Source organism: Silurus aristotelis, assembly GCF_946808225.1.
Source record: "Silurus aristotelis genome assembly, chromosome: 5".
In the NCBI taxonomy this organism is placed as follows: domain Eukaryota; kingdom Metazoa; phylum Chordata; class Actinopteri; order Siluriformes; family Siluridae; genus Silurus; species Silurus aristotelis.
Genome location: NC_139578.1, coordinates 815194 through 832664, shown reverse-complemented (window position 1 = coordinate 832664; position 17471 = coordinate 815194). Strand labels below are relative to the sequence as shown.

Below are 17471 nucleotides of genomic sequence, written 5' to 3'. Positions count from 1 at the left end.
ATTAGTGTAAGATAGGAGTAGAAGCTACCTCGTCACATCTAATATCTTCATCACGTGTGTTGTGTTGTGTTGTGTTGTGCGTCCCCTCTCAGCAAGGAGTATTACATCACCATGGTGAAGTGGGCTACCAGTACCAAACTGGCAGTGAACTGGCTGAACCGCGCGCAGAACAACTCCATCCTCACCCTGTGTGAAGCCACCACAGGGATCTGCACCAAGGTCTGCACTTCTGATTGGTTTGATACCATATCATTTCCAGAGTAATGTGTTTTCTGTAAGGAGACACATTTAAACTGTAGCTAAAGGAGCCTCCAGTGTTGGAGGTGCGTGTGTGCGTGCGTGCGTGTGTGTGTAAAAGAAGAGGATGTGTTTGTCTTTTCAGAAACATGAGGATGAGAGTGAGAGCTGGCTGCACAGACAGGTGAGTCACTTCACCTTCTACTACACCTTCACCACTTCTACCACAACTGAGCCATCTCCACCACCTGCACCATCTCAAAGACCTCCACCGACATTTACCACCTGCACCATCTGTACCATCTCCACCACCACCAACTTTGCCATCTGCACCATCTCCACCTTCTTTCACCATCTTCACGGTCTCCTCCACCTGCATGAGGGACGTTCTAGAGAAGGACACAAGTGTGTGTGTTTAGAATGGTTTATTCTCTTAAACGCAGAATGAAGCTCCGCTGTTCTCCAGAGATGGCCTTAGGTTCTTCTTCACCCGTGCAGTGCCACAGGGTGGTCGAGGGAAGTTCTACCACATCTCCATGTCCACCTCACAGGTGACCACACAAACACACACACACCTGTGTGCTGTGATCATGCCTGCTTTGCTCGCCATCATTTACTTATCCTACAAATGAAGCAAAATGTGTGTGACTGTGTGTGTGTGTGTGTGTGTGTGTTTCAGCCTAACAGTAGCTCAGACACGCTGCAGTCGTTGACGTCGGGGGATTGGGACGTTACTGAGATTTTAGCGTACGATGAGGACACACAGCTGGTGTAAGTGTCATACACTGACCTGTACACACACACACACACACACACACACACACACACGGCTCAAACAGCTTAACTAAAGCCCAATTTTCACTACAGTGTTCTGTATTCAGGCAACATTTTAATATTTATATTGTTCATATTTTATCTTTATTAGTAAAAACAGACAGATCAATAACCAGGAAATGAATCGTAATAAATGTAGCTCTCTTTCATTTCACTTTAAAAAGTCAAAAGTTGTATATTTTTTTACATCATAAGGGAATGTTCTCATTTTTCTAGTAGAAAAAATCTGTTGGATTTTTTTTATATACAAAAATACTATACAAATATTTTGATTAAAAAGACAAAAAGAAATAAAATGACAACAAAAAATATAGTATTCTACTGAAAATAATCATTTACCGTTTTATAGCCCTGTCTTATAACAATAATAATAACAATAATAATAATTTGTTACATCTGAAGGCAGTGTTGAGGCTTTTTTTCTTTAAATTTTGTTCTTTTCATTTGATTAATAAATAAATAAATGAATTGATAATCATCATTACTGTAGGGTGTGTACAGATGTGCGTCAGATGTTGAACACATGCTCTGATGTTAGCGTGTCGTCAGCTGTGACCCTGTGGTGTTGTGATTGACAGGTATTTCCTGAGCACGGAGGACAATCCAAAACGGCGACACCTGTACAGGTATGCTCCTCTGTGTTTTTGCTGTGTATTATTGATCTTATTACTATGTGAAGATGATGATGATGATGAGGAGGACGTGTTGTGTTTCAGCGCGTACACCACGGGCTCGTTTAACCGCCGCTGCCTGTCCTGCGAGTTCGGCTGCGGCTTCGTAAGCGGGACCTTCAGCCCCGATGCCAACTACTTCCTCCTCAACTGTAAAGGTCAGAATCCACATCAGTCCCTTTTCCAGCAGCACAGAGCTGAAGAACATTTGCTCTCCTCACTTCGTTTTCTACCCACCAGAGAACTCCGTACAGCAGATCACTGAACCGTTTAGTGAAGCATTCACGTGTTCTTCATCTTCTTCTCAGCGAGCTGTCAGCTTCGGCACGTCTCTGACCTCACAGAAGCATCGAGTCGATAGTTTGGAATAAATGTAGACAGATGTGTGTCAGGTAGTGTCTCCTCACCGCTCGCAGTGCATTACTCCTCACACGCTCCACGCTGTGGTTTCGATCGGCGCAGTAAGACCTGGTTGCCATGGCGTCTGATCTGCTTAGCGCGATTTGCTGCCCCGACGCTGAGCTTATTAATCGGATGAGCCTCGAGCTGAGCCTTTTATCACTAATGATAATGTGCATTTAGAGCGAAACCCGGAGACGGTCGCGAGCCCTCCGAGACGAGGACAAAACACAGAGCTGTAATTAATCAGGTGTGAGTCTGAGTGCACGCTACAGCACAGACGGTGTGTGTTCTTTACACCGCTTCACTTTATACACACACAGCGTTCACCAGCTTCTCACTACCATTCACGTCACTTGTTCTGCGAGCTGCACAAATCATTCAGTGAGTCATTGATTCGCCGTAATTAAACACGAACACTGGCGGTATTTTAGCACTAATCACTTCCTTCCTTCCCTCCCTGCAGGTCCCACAGTCCCCTACACAGCCGTCTACAGCACCCGAGACCGACTCTATCAGAGTGAGTGTCCTGTTTACAATCGTCCGTGTGACAAAAAGCAACTTCTTTTTTAAAATGACCTCCTCCAGATCTTATTCCTCGACCCTTTTAGCACCCTCAAACCTCGTCACCTGTACATGAGCTGCACGTGACAAGTGATGAGATACGGTTACCAAGGAAACAAGGTCACCGTGCATCTACCCGAGGGGGTGGGGGTACGGGGATACGGGAGTGAGTCTGAATCAGACGTGTTGGGTTTGAGCTCCAGAACCAAAACAAGAAGATTCCAGAGAAGATTCCGGAGTCACTGTTACCATTCTGAATCTTATTTTCCTTATTGTTTTATTCCTCTTAAACTATTGATATTGAATAAATTAACACACCACACTTTTTATCTGATTATAGTTACAATTAATGCTGTGCAACATCTCGGAAAACTGAATACTGAACACCTGAACACCTGAAGATGAGAGAAATGAAAGAAAGGAAAATGTCACAAAGAAAAAAAGAAAAGAAATAATATACATCCTCCTGATCGAGATGTTGCTATGGAAACCATAACGTACCAGAACGAGCCCATCCATATAAACCTGCACTTCCTTATAAAATAATAGTAATAATAATAATAATCACCACCTTCCTTCTGACCAATCAGAACGCACAGCTCAGCATGTAGAGGGGGTAAAAACCGGACCGAGTTCCTCTGAAGTTCCATGATGAAATGAGACGAGATCAGAAACAGAAACTGGGTCATGTAGCAGTTCCAAAAGCTTGGAATGTGTACGTGAGCTTTTTCAAATCGAACGTTAACGACGGCGGTGCTTGTGTTTCAGAGCTGCTGGACGTGGAGACCAACGAACCGCTAAACTCCAGCCTCAGCTCCATGCAGATGCCCAGAGTGGAGTATCAGGAGATCACCATCGATGATTACAGTACGCTTTTACAGCAATAGGGTTATTGTACACTCTGTGTGTGTGTGTGTGTGTGTGTGTGTGTGTGTGTGTGTGAGATCATCCATGTAAACTCTACGATTCCCTCCACAGCTTTGACCATCCAGATCCTGAAACCTGCAGCGTTTACGGACACGGCTCATTATCCCCTACTGCTGCTGGTGTAAGACACACACACACACACACACACACACACACACACACACACACACACACACACACACACACACACACACACAAAATAGTCCTGACTGAGGGGGGTTGTTTAATATATTATCTGATGACATCGTGTGTAAATTACACTGTGACCCAGAGATCTTACATCACACCATGGAACATCCCAGAGGTGTTCAGTAGGGTTGGAGCTCTATAGCAGGAGATCTTCCACTCCAACCCATGGAAAGCAGGTTTGGGTCTCCTAGTTCAAGTGAAAGGAAAATGTCATGCTCCTGCATCCAAAGACGTCCTACACAATTGTGAATTTGTAGGAACGGTTTGAGGAAGAACAAGTTTCTGGAAACGTCGGGTGTCATAGGCATCGATCGTTAATCTGAGATGTGACAGTAAAAGCAGGAGATGGAAATCGGCGTCTAAGAATCATCTCTGTCTGATTAAAGTGTCCTGAAGGTTGGATGGATTCTCATATCTTCTTGGAAGTTTCCAAAAAAATGATAAAAACGCTGATGATCAAGTCGCCCCTTTAACACTTGTGTTTTCCGAAGCGACTGCCTGAGCACGTGATTCAGCTGCGTGTTCGCGATAACGAGGCTGAAGCTGAACTCCGGTTGAACCCTCAGAGCACGAACCCTGCTGAGAGCTCATGCTGATCATGGAGTCCAGAAACGTGATCCGGTTCTGTAGCGGAAAAAGCGAGAACATTAGAAACACACAACAGGAAGTGTGTTTAATTAAAAAAAATTAAATAAAAATATCAATATTATAAAGAAAATCTAAACTGTGTGTTTTGTGTAATTATTCATTTCTTTGTATTGTTTTCACTTTAATAACATTTATTTATTTAATATCTGTAAGATTTTCTTTACTAAATTAATGTATTTATTGACAATAATCACTATAAATGTGCATTTATGTAACATCGTTTATTTGTAAGCGCTCTCTTCACTCTATACACTGTGTGTGTGAGACAGTGACGGTACCCCCGGTGGACAGGTGGTGACGGAGCAGTTCCAGGTGGACTGGCCGATGGTGTTGGTGAGCTCCTACAGCACCATCGTGATGCGGTTTGATGGGCGGGGCAGCGGCTTTCAGGGCACCAACCTGCTGCACCGGATCAAGAGGAAACTCGGAGAGTTCGAGGAGATCGACCAGCTGGAGGCGCTCAGGTACACTTTAAACGCTATGGAAGTTAGAAAACCGTTCACATGTGCACCCACACTGGTTTGTTATTCGGGAAACGCGTGATTATACGGATCGTTATTCTGATGTTCGGGTTTGAGGTTCACATCTCGCGGTAACGTCAAAACGATTGTGTTTTAGCTCCGCCCCCTTTCCAAACATCTCGCTATTAATGAACTGGATTTTGGGGATATCGTGAGAATGTTTATATCCTGAGTGTGACTGATGATGTGTCTGGGGCACAACCACTCCCTTGATACCCTTCCACCCTATGTAGGTGCCCTACTTTTATTTGGAACAGTGGTGCGTTCAGTCGTTCTTTTCTTTCTTTTCTTGCAGCATCATAACTAAAGAGTCGTACATCGACAAGAGCAGGATCGGAGTGTACGGGCGGGTGAGATCTACACACACACACACACACACACACACACACACACAACCCAAGAGCACATCTTTATCAGTCAGAATAAAATAGACACAGTCAAAATGTTCCTCGACACATCAGTGAATCTCCATCACTCCTCGTCTCAGTCTGGTTCTGATCAGAAGATCTGAGAGAACCTCAAGATCCTCTGTAAGATCACCAGATCATCAGAATGTCACAAGATCACAGACACTTCTCCTCCGTCACTCCTCTATTCAAACGTTTATCGTTCATTTAAAATACACGCACGCGGCTTTGGAAGGCGAGCGTTCCCGGAGCAGAGGCTCCTCTCAGCCTTGTTTGATGTTGTTCAGGAGAAAGAGTGACTCGAGAGCGAGTTCCAGGAGAGCGGTGTTTGAAAGCGGAGATAATTGGAGCCGATGCGGCGCTCGTGAGAGAACGGAAGAGAAGAGAGAAGAGCTGCTCGAGCGAAGAGGAAGCAGAAGCGTGGTGGTATAATCAGGAATCCCGCTGCGCCACCAGATGGATTATTAAAACCCGTTCAAGGAAAGCTGAAGGAGGACGGAGATCGGAATGAATGCGGACTATATAGATCAGATTTAAATCAGGCGTCTAGACGGGTTCAGATCGGTGTACTGTTTTTTTTTCTCTCCTTTGACAGTGTGTGTGGGTGTTTTCTTGTCCTCCTGCAGGTGTATGGTGGATACCTGGCCAGCCTCCTGCTGAACTCCGAGGATTCGCTCTTCAAACACAACTTGAAGTTTAAATGTGGAGCGGCCGTTTCACCCATCACCGATTTCAGTCTCTACGGTAAAACACACCGAACACGTCCGAGTGTGTTATTCTGTTTACACTACAGCACTCCGGAAACCAACACAACCTTCTCATAGTATGTCATTTAGAGTGTCCCGTTTCTATAGTAACGGTTTATTTAATGGATAAAGAAAAAACCTCACCTGACATTTCATTATTTCACAAGGAGTCAGTCAGAAGATTTTTTCTTTTGGCAAAACGAGCTGCAGGTGAGGGAGCTGTAGTTTATCGCTGCTTTATCTGAGAACTAGAAGACGTTTTCCAAAAATAAAACACTCGGGCGCATCACACCATCGTTCATGTTCTAACCTCTGTGTGGTTTTCGCAGCCTCAGCGTTCTCTGAGCGTTATTTAGGATCTCCACGATCCAATCCCAGAGTGTACGAGGTAAATCTGTTCCTAACACACACACACACACACACACACACACCTCTTGTTCTCATTGTGTCCATCTGTTCTTTTCCAGATGACGAGTTTAGCTCATAGAGCAGGTCAGCTGGAGGAGAAGAGTTTTTTAATTATTCACCCGACAGCAGACGGTGAGTTCGACTCCTCGTTTCTGCTCCGATCGGTTTGCTTTCATAGTGAATAACGCTCATGTCCTCCTCGTCTTCACAGAAAACGTTCACTTCCAGCACACGGCTAAACTCATCAACTATTTAATAAAGAAGGCGGCCAATTACACGCTGCAGGTACCATCAAACATTCTATTTATTACACCAGTTCAGTCCAGAAGATACTTATAGCTACTTAAATCCTGGTGAGACGATTTGTTTCTCACTAGAGTTGAATGCACACTGTCCCACCAAAAGTATTGGGACACCCGACTTCCACACATATATTTGGCTCTTCTCCAAAATGTTGACTCCATGAAGATCTGCTATAGAGCTCCATGCTGTTGAACACTTGAGATGATTGTGAACCTCACCTACATCAGTACCTGACTATAACAGCCTTGAGGCTAAAATCATCTCCACACTCCAGAAATCTAGTGGAACATCTTCCCAGAAGAGTGGAGATTCTTATAAGAGCAAATGAAGACCAAATAAGATCTTTAAAAGGCACATAACCTTATGGTCAGGTGTCCATAAAGTTTTGGCCACATAGTGTAGAACATAGTGCCTGACTTTGTATTCTGTGTAACTCTAACACCCAAACAACTTTCTGATCTTCTGGTCAGATCTACCCTGACGAGGGGCACCAGCTGCAGTCCGACGTCTCCCGGCAGCACCTGGACCAGTCGCTCGTCAACTTCTTCGAGGTGTGCTTCAGGCCGCCGGAGATGATCACGGAGGAGGAGCTGGAGCAGGAAGAGGAGGAGGATGGCTAAAATCGGCGAACGCGAGAACACAAACTGCGATAACGTTTATTTCTCTAAAAAAAAAAAAAAAAAAAAAAAAAAAAAAAAAAAAAAAAAATTCTAATAAACCTGCATCATGTAATTTTTCATCCTCCTCCTCATCATCTTCATCATCTCCATGGTTCAGGATGGAGCATCTGCATGGAGCGATAAGGCCTCACCTCTGAGAACTGAGGAGGGACGAGAGAGAGAGATTTCCTTCCTCCCATTCCTTCCTGATGAACCTGGACAGCGCCCTCGTGTGGGCAGAGCTAGGAGTTACAGCTGTGTGGAGGATAAATATAGCACAAAATGCTGCAGAGAGCAGTGCAGGACATTTCACGTGTTACAGAGATTACCGTGTTTTCCAGATTGTGTGTGTGTGTGTGTGTGTGTGTGTGTGTGTGTGTGTGTGTGTGTGTGTGTGTGTGTGTGTACAATCATCATTACGCTAATTATCAGTAATAACCGTAGCAACGCCACGAACAGGAAAAAAACCGTCTTTGTAAGTTTCTAAGTTCCGGCACAAAGTCTACCATGTTGACGGCGTCCTGACAAACAGCACAAATGAAGGCAGAACTGAGATCCAGAACAGCTGGAAAACCCCAAAACATGTTTTCTAGCATATTCATATATTTAACAAATCAAAGCTATGAGTCTTATACGCTACATATCAGTGTTATAGCTACACGTCACAATCCGGGCGGTTTGAAATCTACGTTAACATGATCTGGAAAACACGGAGATACCGATACTGGAAAAGTGTCTGTCGTCCCCAGTGTTGTCCTTGGTCCTGGTCCTGGTCCTGGTCCAGTCCAGACGCCGGAGTCAGAAACGACTCGTGTGCAGGTTTTAGGGGCGGAGCTTCGTCCGATGTGATTTTGAAAAGGGGGCGGGGCATTCTAATGCTCTAATTTCAGTCACTGTGCCTTACTGGAGTGAAGCTGTAACACACACACACACACACACTACAGATCTCAGACTCCACCCATCAGTCAACGTGTTAAATCAGACCTCACACACGTTCCCCGTAGAGGAGCTCCATTTTATCACTGACGCCCCACATTCGAGCTTCATTAACGTCAAAACTCCACCAGATCATAACGGTGATAAATATCTATAACAACGAAAACCGTGTGCAGCACAAGTCTGAGTGTGTGTGAACTCAAAACTTCCACTTTTGGCAGTAATTAGCGCTGCGTTCAATCCGAATCATATCCTTCACTCTGAAGCTGAAGCTCACTCCGGTTAGCGATCATCATCATCATCATCACCACCACCACGTGTTAAACAGCCTGGTTTTCCTTCAACCTGCACAAAAACCACAGTGTTGACGTCTGCAGCAAAGTCAATCGGTTTCCTTCACACAGACGTGTGACGAAGCTCGGGAGGTCTTTTTTATATGCTTCCTAGCATGCTGGACTTCAAAGGTCTGTGTACTCGTCTGTTTTTGTTGTTGTTCTGCTGTTTTGTTTTTTTCCCTCCGGCGCGTTTTTACGTGTTGTGGTTTGGGACTGGACGTGTCTCTGTGGAATCGTGTGTCGGTGTACAGATGTGTCACGCTGCAGCTGTTTGTTCCCTGGTGTGTGTAATACGTGTACATAAAGCACTTTGAAATCTTGGGTTGTTTTTTTCTCCTCGATGTCCAGTTACACACAAGTATTATAATTAAACAGGATTATTAAAATGGGGCTCAATAAACAAACTTTGGGTTTTGTGTTACAGAAAAATGGCGACTTGTGACTTAAATACACTGATTTATGATTTATGACATCACTGCAGACCACAGTCTCGAGACGCACACAGAACAGCGCTCTTCTGCCATCTAGTGGTAAACTATATTTCCTCAATTACATGAACCTCACCTTCCTTCTCTTCCTCCTGCTGTTCTCCCACTCCTCACCTCCCTTCTCTTCCTCCTGCTGTTCTCCCACTCCTCACCTTCCTTCTCTTCCTCCTGCTGTTCTCCCACTCCTCACCTTCCTTCTCTTCCTCCTGCTGTTCTCCCACTCCTCACCTCCCTTCTCTTCCTCCTGCTGTTCTCCCACTCCTCACCTTCCTTCTCTTCCTCCTGCTGTTCTCCCACTCCTCACCTCCCTTCTCTTCCTCCTGCTGTTCTCCCACTCCTGCTTCTTCTCACATTTTCTTTTCCTCCTGCTCTCTCTCTCGTTTCTCCTTCTCCTCTCTTTAACCACCTCCTCTAATCCTGCATTTTCCTTTTTCTCTCCTCACATCTTATCTTTTTCTTCCAATTCCCATCTTCCATCCTCCTTCCTTTTCCTCAGCGTTTCTCCTTCTCCTCTCTCTTTTCCTCAGCCTGGTTTAAGGGTCCTCACCTGCACTATTGAAGCTTTATTGAAATAATTGTAGTTCACATTATAACTAAATTAACTAATTAAATTAATCAGATAACGAACAGGTGACCGTGAGAGACAGGACCCTCTGGATTATTTACAGTAAATAGACACAGAAGATTGATGTTTACTCTTGAGGTCAGAATAAAAGCAGCTCCGAGACTCACCTGGGAGTAAAACACACCTGCACTCGCTCCTCAGACACAATGCAATTTTATTTTCTCTTTTTTTCCAGTGTTTCATTCGTCCACGTTTGTAGCGGACAGGGCATGATAGAAAACCAAGACCTTTCTCACACTCTCTCACACACACACACACACACACACACACACACACACACACACACACACACACACACACACACACACACACACAGGAGATGATGCACAAGGTCTGGTCCCTCGTGCTTAAATTATGTTTTACAACTACAAAGAAAAAAAATAAACGGCTGAAGCAATGAAATGTCATTTTGTTTAAGACCGAAGTGGAATGCATGAAGAAAAAAATAGAAGGCATGTGTGTGTTTTCTTTCCTCTTTAGTGTTTCAGAACACTGAAGGGTGTGGTCAGGCACCAGATTGTGAATAAAGGGAGAGGGGGTTTTTGATATTCCCCTGGCCACACCCTCCATTCGCTAGCTGGTGCTTGACCACGCCCCCTGCCGCCCCAAACACACCCACGGAGCTCGGTCATCTCATCTCTGGGTGCTGCGCTGGAAAAAAACTCAGCATACTGGCGCCCTCTGTTGGATCTGATCGGCTTGTCACGCACACCAATAGACACTGTGTGGCCAAATGTATTGAAACACCCGACTTCTCCAAACCTTTGGCCATACAGTGTGTATCTTTATTCTGCTTTAAATCTCTTTTTTTTTCACAACAGAACGGATAAAGCAGCTGCACTAATATCGGAGGCCTCAATTCCATATACATTCAAAAAAAAAATACCACGCTACACAAGAGTTAAAACAACCGAGGGGAAAAAAATTCAAGTTCATGAAGAAATGTTTAGAAGCTCTGTACAAATAATAAGAACAGGAAAAAAATAATAAAACCCAGAAAGGGCGCAGTTAAAACATTCCAGCGAGCGCGTTACATTCTACATTCTTCATATGGGGTTCGAGCCGAGACCTTCTTACACCTGCGACAAAATCACGTCCACTTAAAAACGCTTCAGAAAATCACGTCTGTCCCAGAAACATGTTCACCTTCCTCCTGCCCATCATCATCATCATCATCCCCTGATCTCTCACAGCTTCAGTCCAGTGGAATCGTTACAAAAAAATAAAACCGCAAAATCGTCCCATAACATCCAGGGATTCATCACGTCTCACTGAGGGAGAGACAGAGAGAGAGAGAGAGAGAGAGAGAGAGAGAGAGAGAGAGTGTGAGTGTGTGTGTGTGTGTGTGTGTGTGTGTGTGTGTGTGTGGTGATAGAGACAAAGAGTTAAAAAAGGTAGAAAAGAAAGACACGGGGGGGGGACAAAAAAGACAAAGAGAGAGAGCGAGAGAAGGAGGAAGAAAGACGGGGGGGGGGGGGGGGGGGGAGAGGGAGAGGAAATTCTCTTCACTCGGAGACCTCAAGTCGAATTAATTTTTTAGGAAAAACATTCTGGGAGTTGAAAGAAAGTGAAAGAAAGAAAGAAAGAAAGAAAGAAAGAAAGAAAGAAAGAAAGAAAGAAAGAAAGAAAGAAGAAAGAAAAAAGAAGTCATCAGTCTCTCTCCTCCTCCTGACTCTCAGAGACCTGCGTCAGTACCTTTTTTTACGTCATGTATAAAAAAAACTTGTCGCTTTCTGTACCTCACACACACACACACACACACACACACACACACACACACACACACAGTAAGTCTGTATGACACACCCCTTCACAGGTATTGGTAAAAGCGCGAGCGCACCACCTGCGCCCCAGACAGTTTGTGTGGATGAGCGTCGGAGGCCAAGCTGAAGTTTTTGAGCGTTTCTCCGTTGGTCATCCCCGAGCCGGACCCCGAGGCCCCGCCGGAGAACAGGTCCGAACCGTCCAGGCTGACTTCTGGGTTGCTGGTGCGATGCCTCTCTCTGACGATCCAGTCTGTGATGGAAAAGTCCTGCGAGCTGCATTTGGGTTTTAGACGGTCCATGGCGGAGAGTTCGGCGCCGGTGAGGACCGACAGCTCGGCGAAGTCTCTCTGGCCGCCCATGGTGTGGCGCCGGCGGATGTTGGTCTTGCGTTTGCTACGTGTCTCGGGAGATCTCGTGCGCTGCGCCCCGACGCCGAACATGTCGTCCGCAGAGGCCCGAAGTCGACACTTGAGCCGGTCGGTGATTTTGATTCGCCAGACGGGGTCGCTCTCGCCGCTTCCATTTTTTCCCGCCGTTTTGGAAATCTGGGACTCGCCGTCCGTCGACGACTCGCTCTCGGTTTTCTGTCGGCTGCCTCTCTTGCGCGCCAGCGTGTCGCCCGCGACAATGCGCTGAGACACCAGGAGGCTGGAGGAGCTCTGGAAAGGCGTGACCCCGCTTTCTTCCCGCACAGACACCACGTCTTCGGACGCCCCGTCGTCTCGGGCGAGAGCGAACACGGACAAGTTGCTCTCGCTGTCCGAGTCGATGTTCCTGCCCTCGCTGATCAGCTCGCTCCTCTCGTCGTCGGCATCGTGAGCCGGACTCAGCGCCGTAAACTCGATCCCGGTCAGGAACGTCATGGACGACGTAGTGGAGTAATCAGACGTGATGGAGCACACCTCCGCCCCGGCGTTCTCCATCCACGGCCCCGGTGTCCGGCCCTTCCGGAGCCGGGGGCCGGACGCCTGAGAGCTGGTGCTGTTTAGGGTTCCCAGGTCGGAAACGCAGCCCTCGTCGTGCGAGGTGGACGGAGGGTCCGAGAGCGAGTTCTCACGCGCCACGTCTCTCTCTCTCTGCCCCCGGTGCTTTTTGGGAGACTCGATCTTCCCGAGTTTGTCGAATTGCGCCGTTTTCAGAGGCAGGATGTCGGATTGGAATTCGTTCGGGACGTGGACGAGGTTCTTTTCCACCCTCGAATCGTCGTCATCGCGGTGTCGGTCTAGACGATGGAGCGCCCCTACATCGCTCTCTGCCTCCTCGTTATGATCGTTGTTGGTCACGCTCTCATCCTGAAGCTCTTTCTTGGAGAAGCTGGTGTCCAGGTCGTCCTCCGAGCTGCTCATCTGAGGTTTGTCTTTGGGTTTCTTGCGCTTGCGATTGGCGAAGATGGACGAGCGCAGCAGCTCTCTGCTGTACTGGTCTTTACCTGAGCCCCAGGAGCCCTGCTGCACACACACACACACACACACACACACACACACACAGCAGATAAAGATAAAACCCAATCTGATCATGTGTGCATGTGTTTTTGGAGTTATCTAATTACTCACCTTTGATTTGGCAGAGTCACTGGTAGCGGAATCTGGTAATGGAATAAAAAAGAAAATAATTAAAATGTGTGTGTGTGTGTGTGTGTGTGTGTGTGTGTGTGTGTGTGAGAGAGAGAGAGAGGAAGAAAAAGCAATGTGAGAAGCCACATGGAGAGCGACATCACTGACAATTTCATCACACAAGAGACCAGTGCAGTCAAAGCCATTAAACACAGAGAGAGAGAGAGAGAGAGAGAGAGAGAGAGAGAGAGAGAGAGAAGACGAGCAAGAGGAAACGAGCGAGAGAGCGAGAGTGAGAAGAGAGAAGGAGAGAGAGGGGGGAGATAAGAGAGAGGAGACGAGAGAAAGAGAGAGCGAGCGTGGAGACGAGAGAGAAGGAGAAAGAGAGAGCAGATGAGCACTCTGCATTGACACAGGCTCATGCACACATTTACACAGACGGCATTTCCACCAATACCACACACACACACACACACACACACACACACACACACACACACACACACACACACACACACACACACACACACACACACACACACACAGAGCATGGTATGAAGCTTTTTTATCCCGTCTGAGACGACACACCGAGACGCCAGACAGGTCTGTGTTAATATCAGTCTCTCTGACTCAATAACTGTTTGATGATCTGGACCTACTGTTACTACTGGTGACTAATAATAATAATAATTTATAAAGTGTAAGAAGCTTCATCAGATCAGACCATATCATCCCCCCTGTTCCCACCCGATCAGCCAAAACATGCCCATAATCTCCCAACTGCTCCACAAAAGTCCACACCGGACCCTGGTGTTAAAGCGGCTTTGTGCCAAAAGTGCAGCTCGGGACACCCGAATTTCCCACCTTCACTGTAACCAGGTGGCCCAAACCTCTTTCAGCATGACAATGCACAAAGCCAGCTCCATGAAGATCTGCTTTGAAGGGATTGGAGTGAAAGATCTCCTATAGAGCTCCAACTCCAGTGAACATGATGAATGTAAACGCTGACTGAACCCCAGGCCTCCTCACCTACATCAGTACCTGACTTTACTTACAGCCGTGTGGCTGAAAGAATCTCCACAAAATCTGGTTGAACATCTTTCCAGAAGCGTGGAGGTTCTTATACCAGCGAACTGGGATTAAATTTACTTCGTTCGTTTGTGGGCTTTTTTGTTGCATGAAACACGGTAACTACGGACCGGCTCACACTGGAACATGTTTCGGCTGATCGACAGCACGTGGGCGAACACGAACCAACAGACGACGAATGATTATGATGCGTTTGTTAATGTTCACGCCAACGGACCCCCCCCCAGTCTTCCCCACATGAAGGACAGTGACGCCACATGACTCGGAGGAGAAACCTGGAAGAGCGTACCATGCTAGAACTCCTTGCGGTCAGCTTCGGAGACAACGAGAGACAGCAAAGAGGCTTTTCAGACATATGACACCATCACTGCTGTGTATCCTCTCTCTTAATTCATCATCTTATATAAGATATGAAACGTGCAAAGAAACAACACGATGACAATATATATATATTTTTTTATAAATATATATAGAAACCCAGATTTCTTCAACATTCGCTCAGAAGGAGCATGGATTTTCTTTTTTTCTTTTTTTTTGTTTTTTTTACTGCTTTGTGTTTCGTTCTTTCTTTCTTTCTCGGATCGTTTGTTTGTTTGTTTGGAAGAAGCGTTTATAAGAACCGTGGGTTTCTGCAGACTAGGCAGCTACACTGGGGACAACACTCCTCCTTCTTCCTACAGTCCCAGCTGTCCATCACAGACATTACAGAGTCCATCAGTGACATCACCGAGTGATAGACGCCGCCCACTTGGCCTGTGTCAAGATTGGGTAATGTGTGAGCAGGGCTGGACAAAGAAGGGGACAAAAAAGAGGGAGGGAACATGGGAGAGGGGAGGGGGAGGAGAAAGAAAACACTGGAGACAAGATGAGTGAGAGCCAGTACGTCACACGAGTTCTCATTTTCATTTTGCTCTCTTTCTTTCTTTACTTCTTTTTTCTTTCTTACTTTGGGACAGTGGAAGAAAGAGGGAGGAACAGAACTGAACTGAATGGAAAGGAGGAGTGGAGTCGTAACGCAGGCTGAAGGAGGAGGAGGAAAAATAATGTGGAAGGACGAATTCAAAGCAAAAAATAATAAAATATAAAAGAAAATGTAAAAACTTTTCAAATAAATAAAAACAAAAGAGGTTTAAAAAAAAATAATAATAATAATTAACAAATAAAACAACATTCTGGCAGGAACTATTTTATCCAATTTCTTAATCCTTTTATTTTTATTAATTAGAGAAAAATTGTTAAAATAGTTCACATATTCAAAGGCAACAAGACATTCTTGCGATATAATTGGAGATAATATAATCTAAGATATAAACCTGAGATAATAATGAGATTTAAAATAATCTGAGATAATATAATCCTGAGATAATAATGAGATCATGAGAGAATATAATTTGAGATAATGAGCCATATCTAAAAAATCAGAGCTTAAAACTTTGTACCAGTTATGAACTCAGTGACACAATGACATGAGTGTTGAAGGAAAAGACGTACACACACGTCTCATACACACGTCTTATGTCCATGTTAAAAACAGCTCTTAGATTTAAATGTGTGCAAATTTTATCCGATTGTTTTAAAATATTTTGGAAGTTCATGTTTCAAGCTCTGAGACATGAGAAGCATGCGTGCATACGTAAAAACGTGTGTGTGTGTGTGTGTGTGTGTGTAGCTGCCTACTGTGTCTAACATTAAATTAATTCATGCTCACACTTCAGTAATGGTAACACTATTCTCTCACCTTTACATCACTTCCTGTCCTTACCACACACACACACACACACACACACACGATCAGTCGGTTGGCGTAAACGTACCTGAGACGTCTCCAGGTGAGGGGGCGGTGCGTCCGATGTTGGTGAGCAGGTGATCGATGTTGGGAACAGGCTGAGACTGAACTGTGCTCTCCGCCTCCACACACGCCTCCAGATCACACACACACACACACACACACACAAATATAATCATTACATTATTACTGTTAATAATACTATTTATACATTTAAATACATCTACACAAATCTAAAAGACTGATTTATTATTATAATACAGGTTTTCACTGATACTCACTACAGGTTCCTCATCTCCATCGTCTGCAAAGAACCAGTCATACTGCAGGAGGAAGAAGGAACAAGTTTAATGGACATGAAGAATTAAAGAAAGACAGAAAAAGAATAAAACAAAGAAATAAAGTATCCAAAGAACAAAAAAAACCACACACACAGACACGCAGACAGACCGATACACAGACAGACACACAGACAGAGAGACCAGTACAAAACAGAGACAGACAGACAGACAGACAGACAGACAGACAGAGAGACCAGTACAAAGACAAAGACAGACACACAGACAGAGAGACACGCAGACAGACCGATACACAGACAGACACACAGACAGAGAGACCAGTACAAAGACAGAGACAGACAGACAGACAGAGAGACCAGTACAAAGACAAAGACAGACACACAGACAGAGAGACACAAACAGACAGACCGATACACAGACAGACACACAGACAGACAGACAGAGAGACCAGTACAAAGACAAAGACAGACACACAGACAGAGAGACACAAACAGACAGACCGATACACAGACAGACACACAGACAGAGAGACCAGTACAAAGACAGAGACAGACAGACAGACAGAGAGACCAGTACAAAGACAAAGACAGACACACAGACAGAGAGACACAAACAGACAGACCGATACACAGACAGACACACAGACAGAGACCAGTACAAAGACAGAGACAGACAGACAGACAGACAGACAGAGAGACCAGTACAAAGACAGAGACAGACACACAGACAGAGAGACACAAACAGACAGACCGATACACAGACAGACACACAGACAGAGAGACCAGTACAAAGACAGAGACAGACACACAGACAGAGAGACACAAACAGACAGACACACAGACAGAGAGACCAGTACAAACACAGAGACAGTCACACAGACAGACACACAAGTACAAAGACAGAGACATACAGACAGACATGCAGAAAACAAAATCAAAGAGAGAATTGAAGGAATAATTTGTGCTGTTTTTATAACCCTCTCTAAAAACAAAACAATAAAATGCGTACACACACACACACACACACACACACACACACACACACACACACACACACCTGTTGAATGAGCGTCTCCACGATC

The 17471-nt window shown here is 45.3% G+C and overlaps 2 protein-coding genes across 9 annotated transcripts in view; one reads left to right on the top strand and one right to left on the bottom strand.

Annotated features, from left to right (window-relative positions):
* dpp6b (dipeptidyl-peptidase 6b) overlaps positions 1–9105 on the top strand; it is a 54913-nt gene extending 45808 nt beyond the window's left edge. For all 3 annotated transcript variants that reach the window (XM_083542496.1, XM_083542498.1, XM_083542497.1), the window contains exons 11-26: positions 93–219; positions 383–421; positions 681–788; positions 917–1008; positions 1650–1697; positions 1788–1900; positions 2608–2661; positions 3474–3572; positions 3684–3753; positions 4739–4933; positions 5286–5340; positions 6024–6141; positions 6473–6531; positions 6611–6683; positions 6763–6836; positions 7325–9105. In XM_083542496.1, the coding sequence (XP_083398622.1) occupies positions 93–219; positions 383–421; positions 681–788; positions 917–1008; positions 1650–1697; positions 1788–1900; positions 2608–2661; positions 3474–3572; positions 3684–3753; positions 4739–4933; positions 5286–5340; positions 6024–6141; positions 6473–6531; positions 6611–6683; positions 6763–6836; positions 7325–7474 (1474 nt within the window). In that variant the 3' untranslated portion in view covers positions 7475–9105. The remainder of the gene's footprint in view (positions 1–92; positions 220–382; positions 422–680; positions 789–916; positions 1009–1649; positions 1698–1787; positions 1901–2607; positions 2662–3473; positions 3573–3683; positions 3754–4738; positions 4934–5285; positions 5341–6023; positions 6142–6472; positions 6532–6610; positions 6684–6762; positions 6837–7324) is intronic.
* Positions 9106–9909: 804 nt separating this feature from the next.
* Positions 9910–17471, bottom strand: part of arhgap21b (Rho GTPase activating protein 21b) — a 28172-nt gene continuing 20610 nt past the window's right edge. The window contains exons 21-26 of one of the 6 annotated variants that reach the window (XM_083542487.1): positions 17447–17471; positions 16373–16414; positions 16120–16225; positions 13217–13248; positions 11895–13111; positions 9910–10138 (exon numbers count right to left, since the gene is read on the bottom strand). The exon at positions 17447–17471 is cut by the window's right edge and continues 101 nt beyond it. In XM_083542487.1, the coding sequence (XP_083398613.1) occupies positions 9931–10138; positions 11895–13111; positions 13217–13248; positions 16120–16225; positions 16373–16414; positions 17447–17471 (1630 nt within the window). In that variant the 3' untranslated portion in view covers positions 9910–9930. Of the gene's footprint in view, positions 10139–10774; positions 13112–13216; positions 13249–16119; positions 16226–16372; positions 16415–17446 lie in introns of those variants that run through there. The other 5 variants (XM_083542490.1, XM_083542492.1, XM_083542491.1 and 2 more) reach the window with 5 other exon arrangements.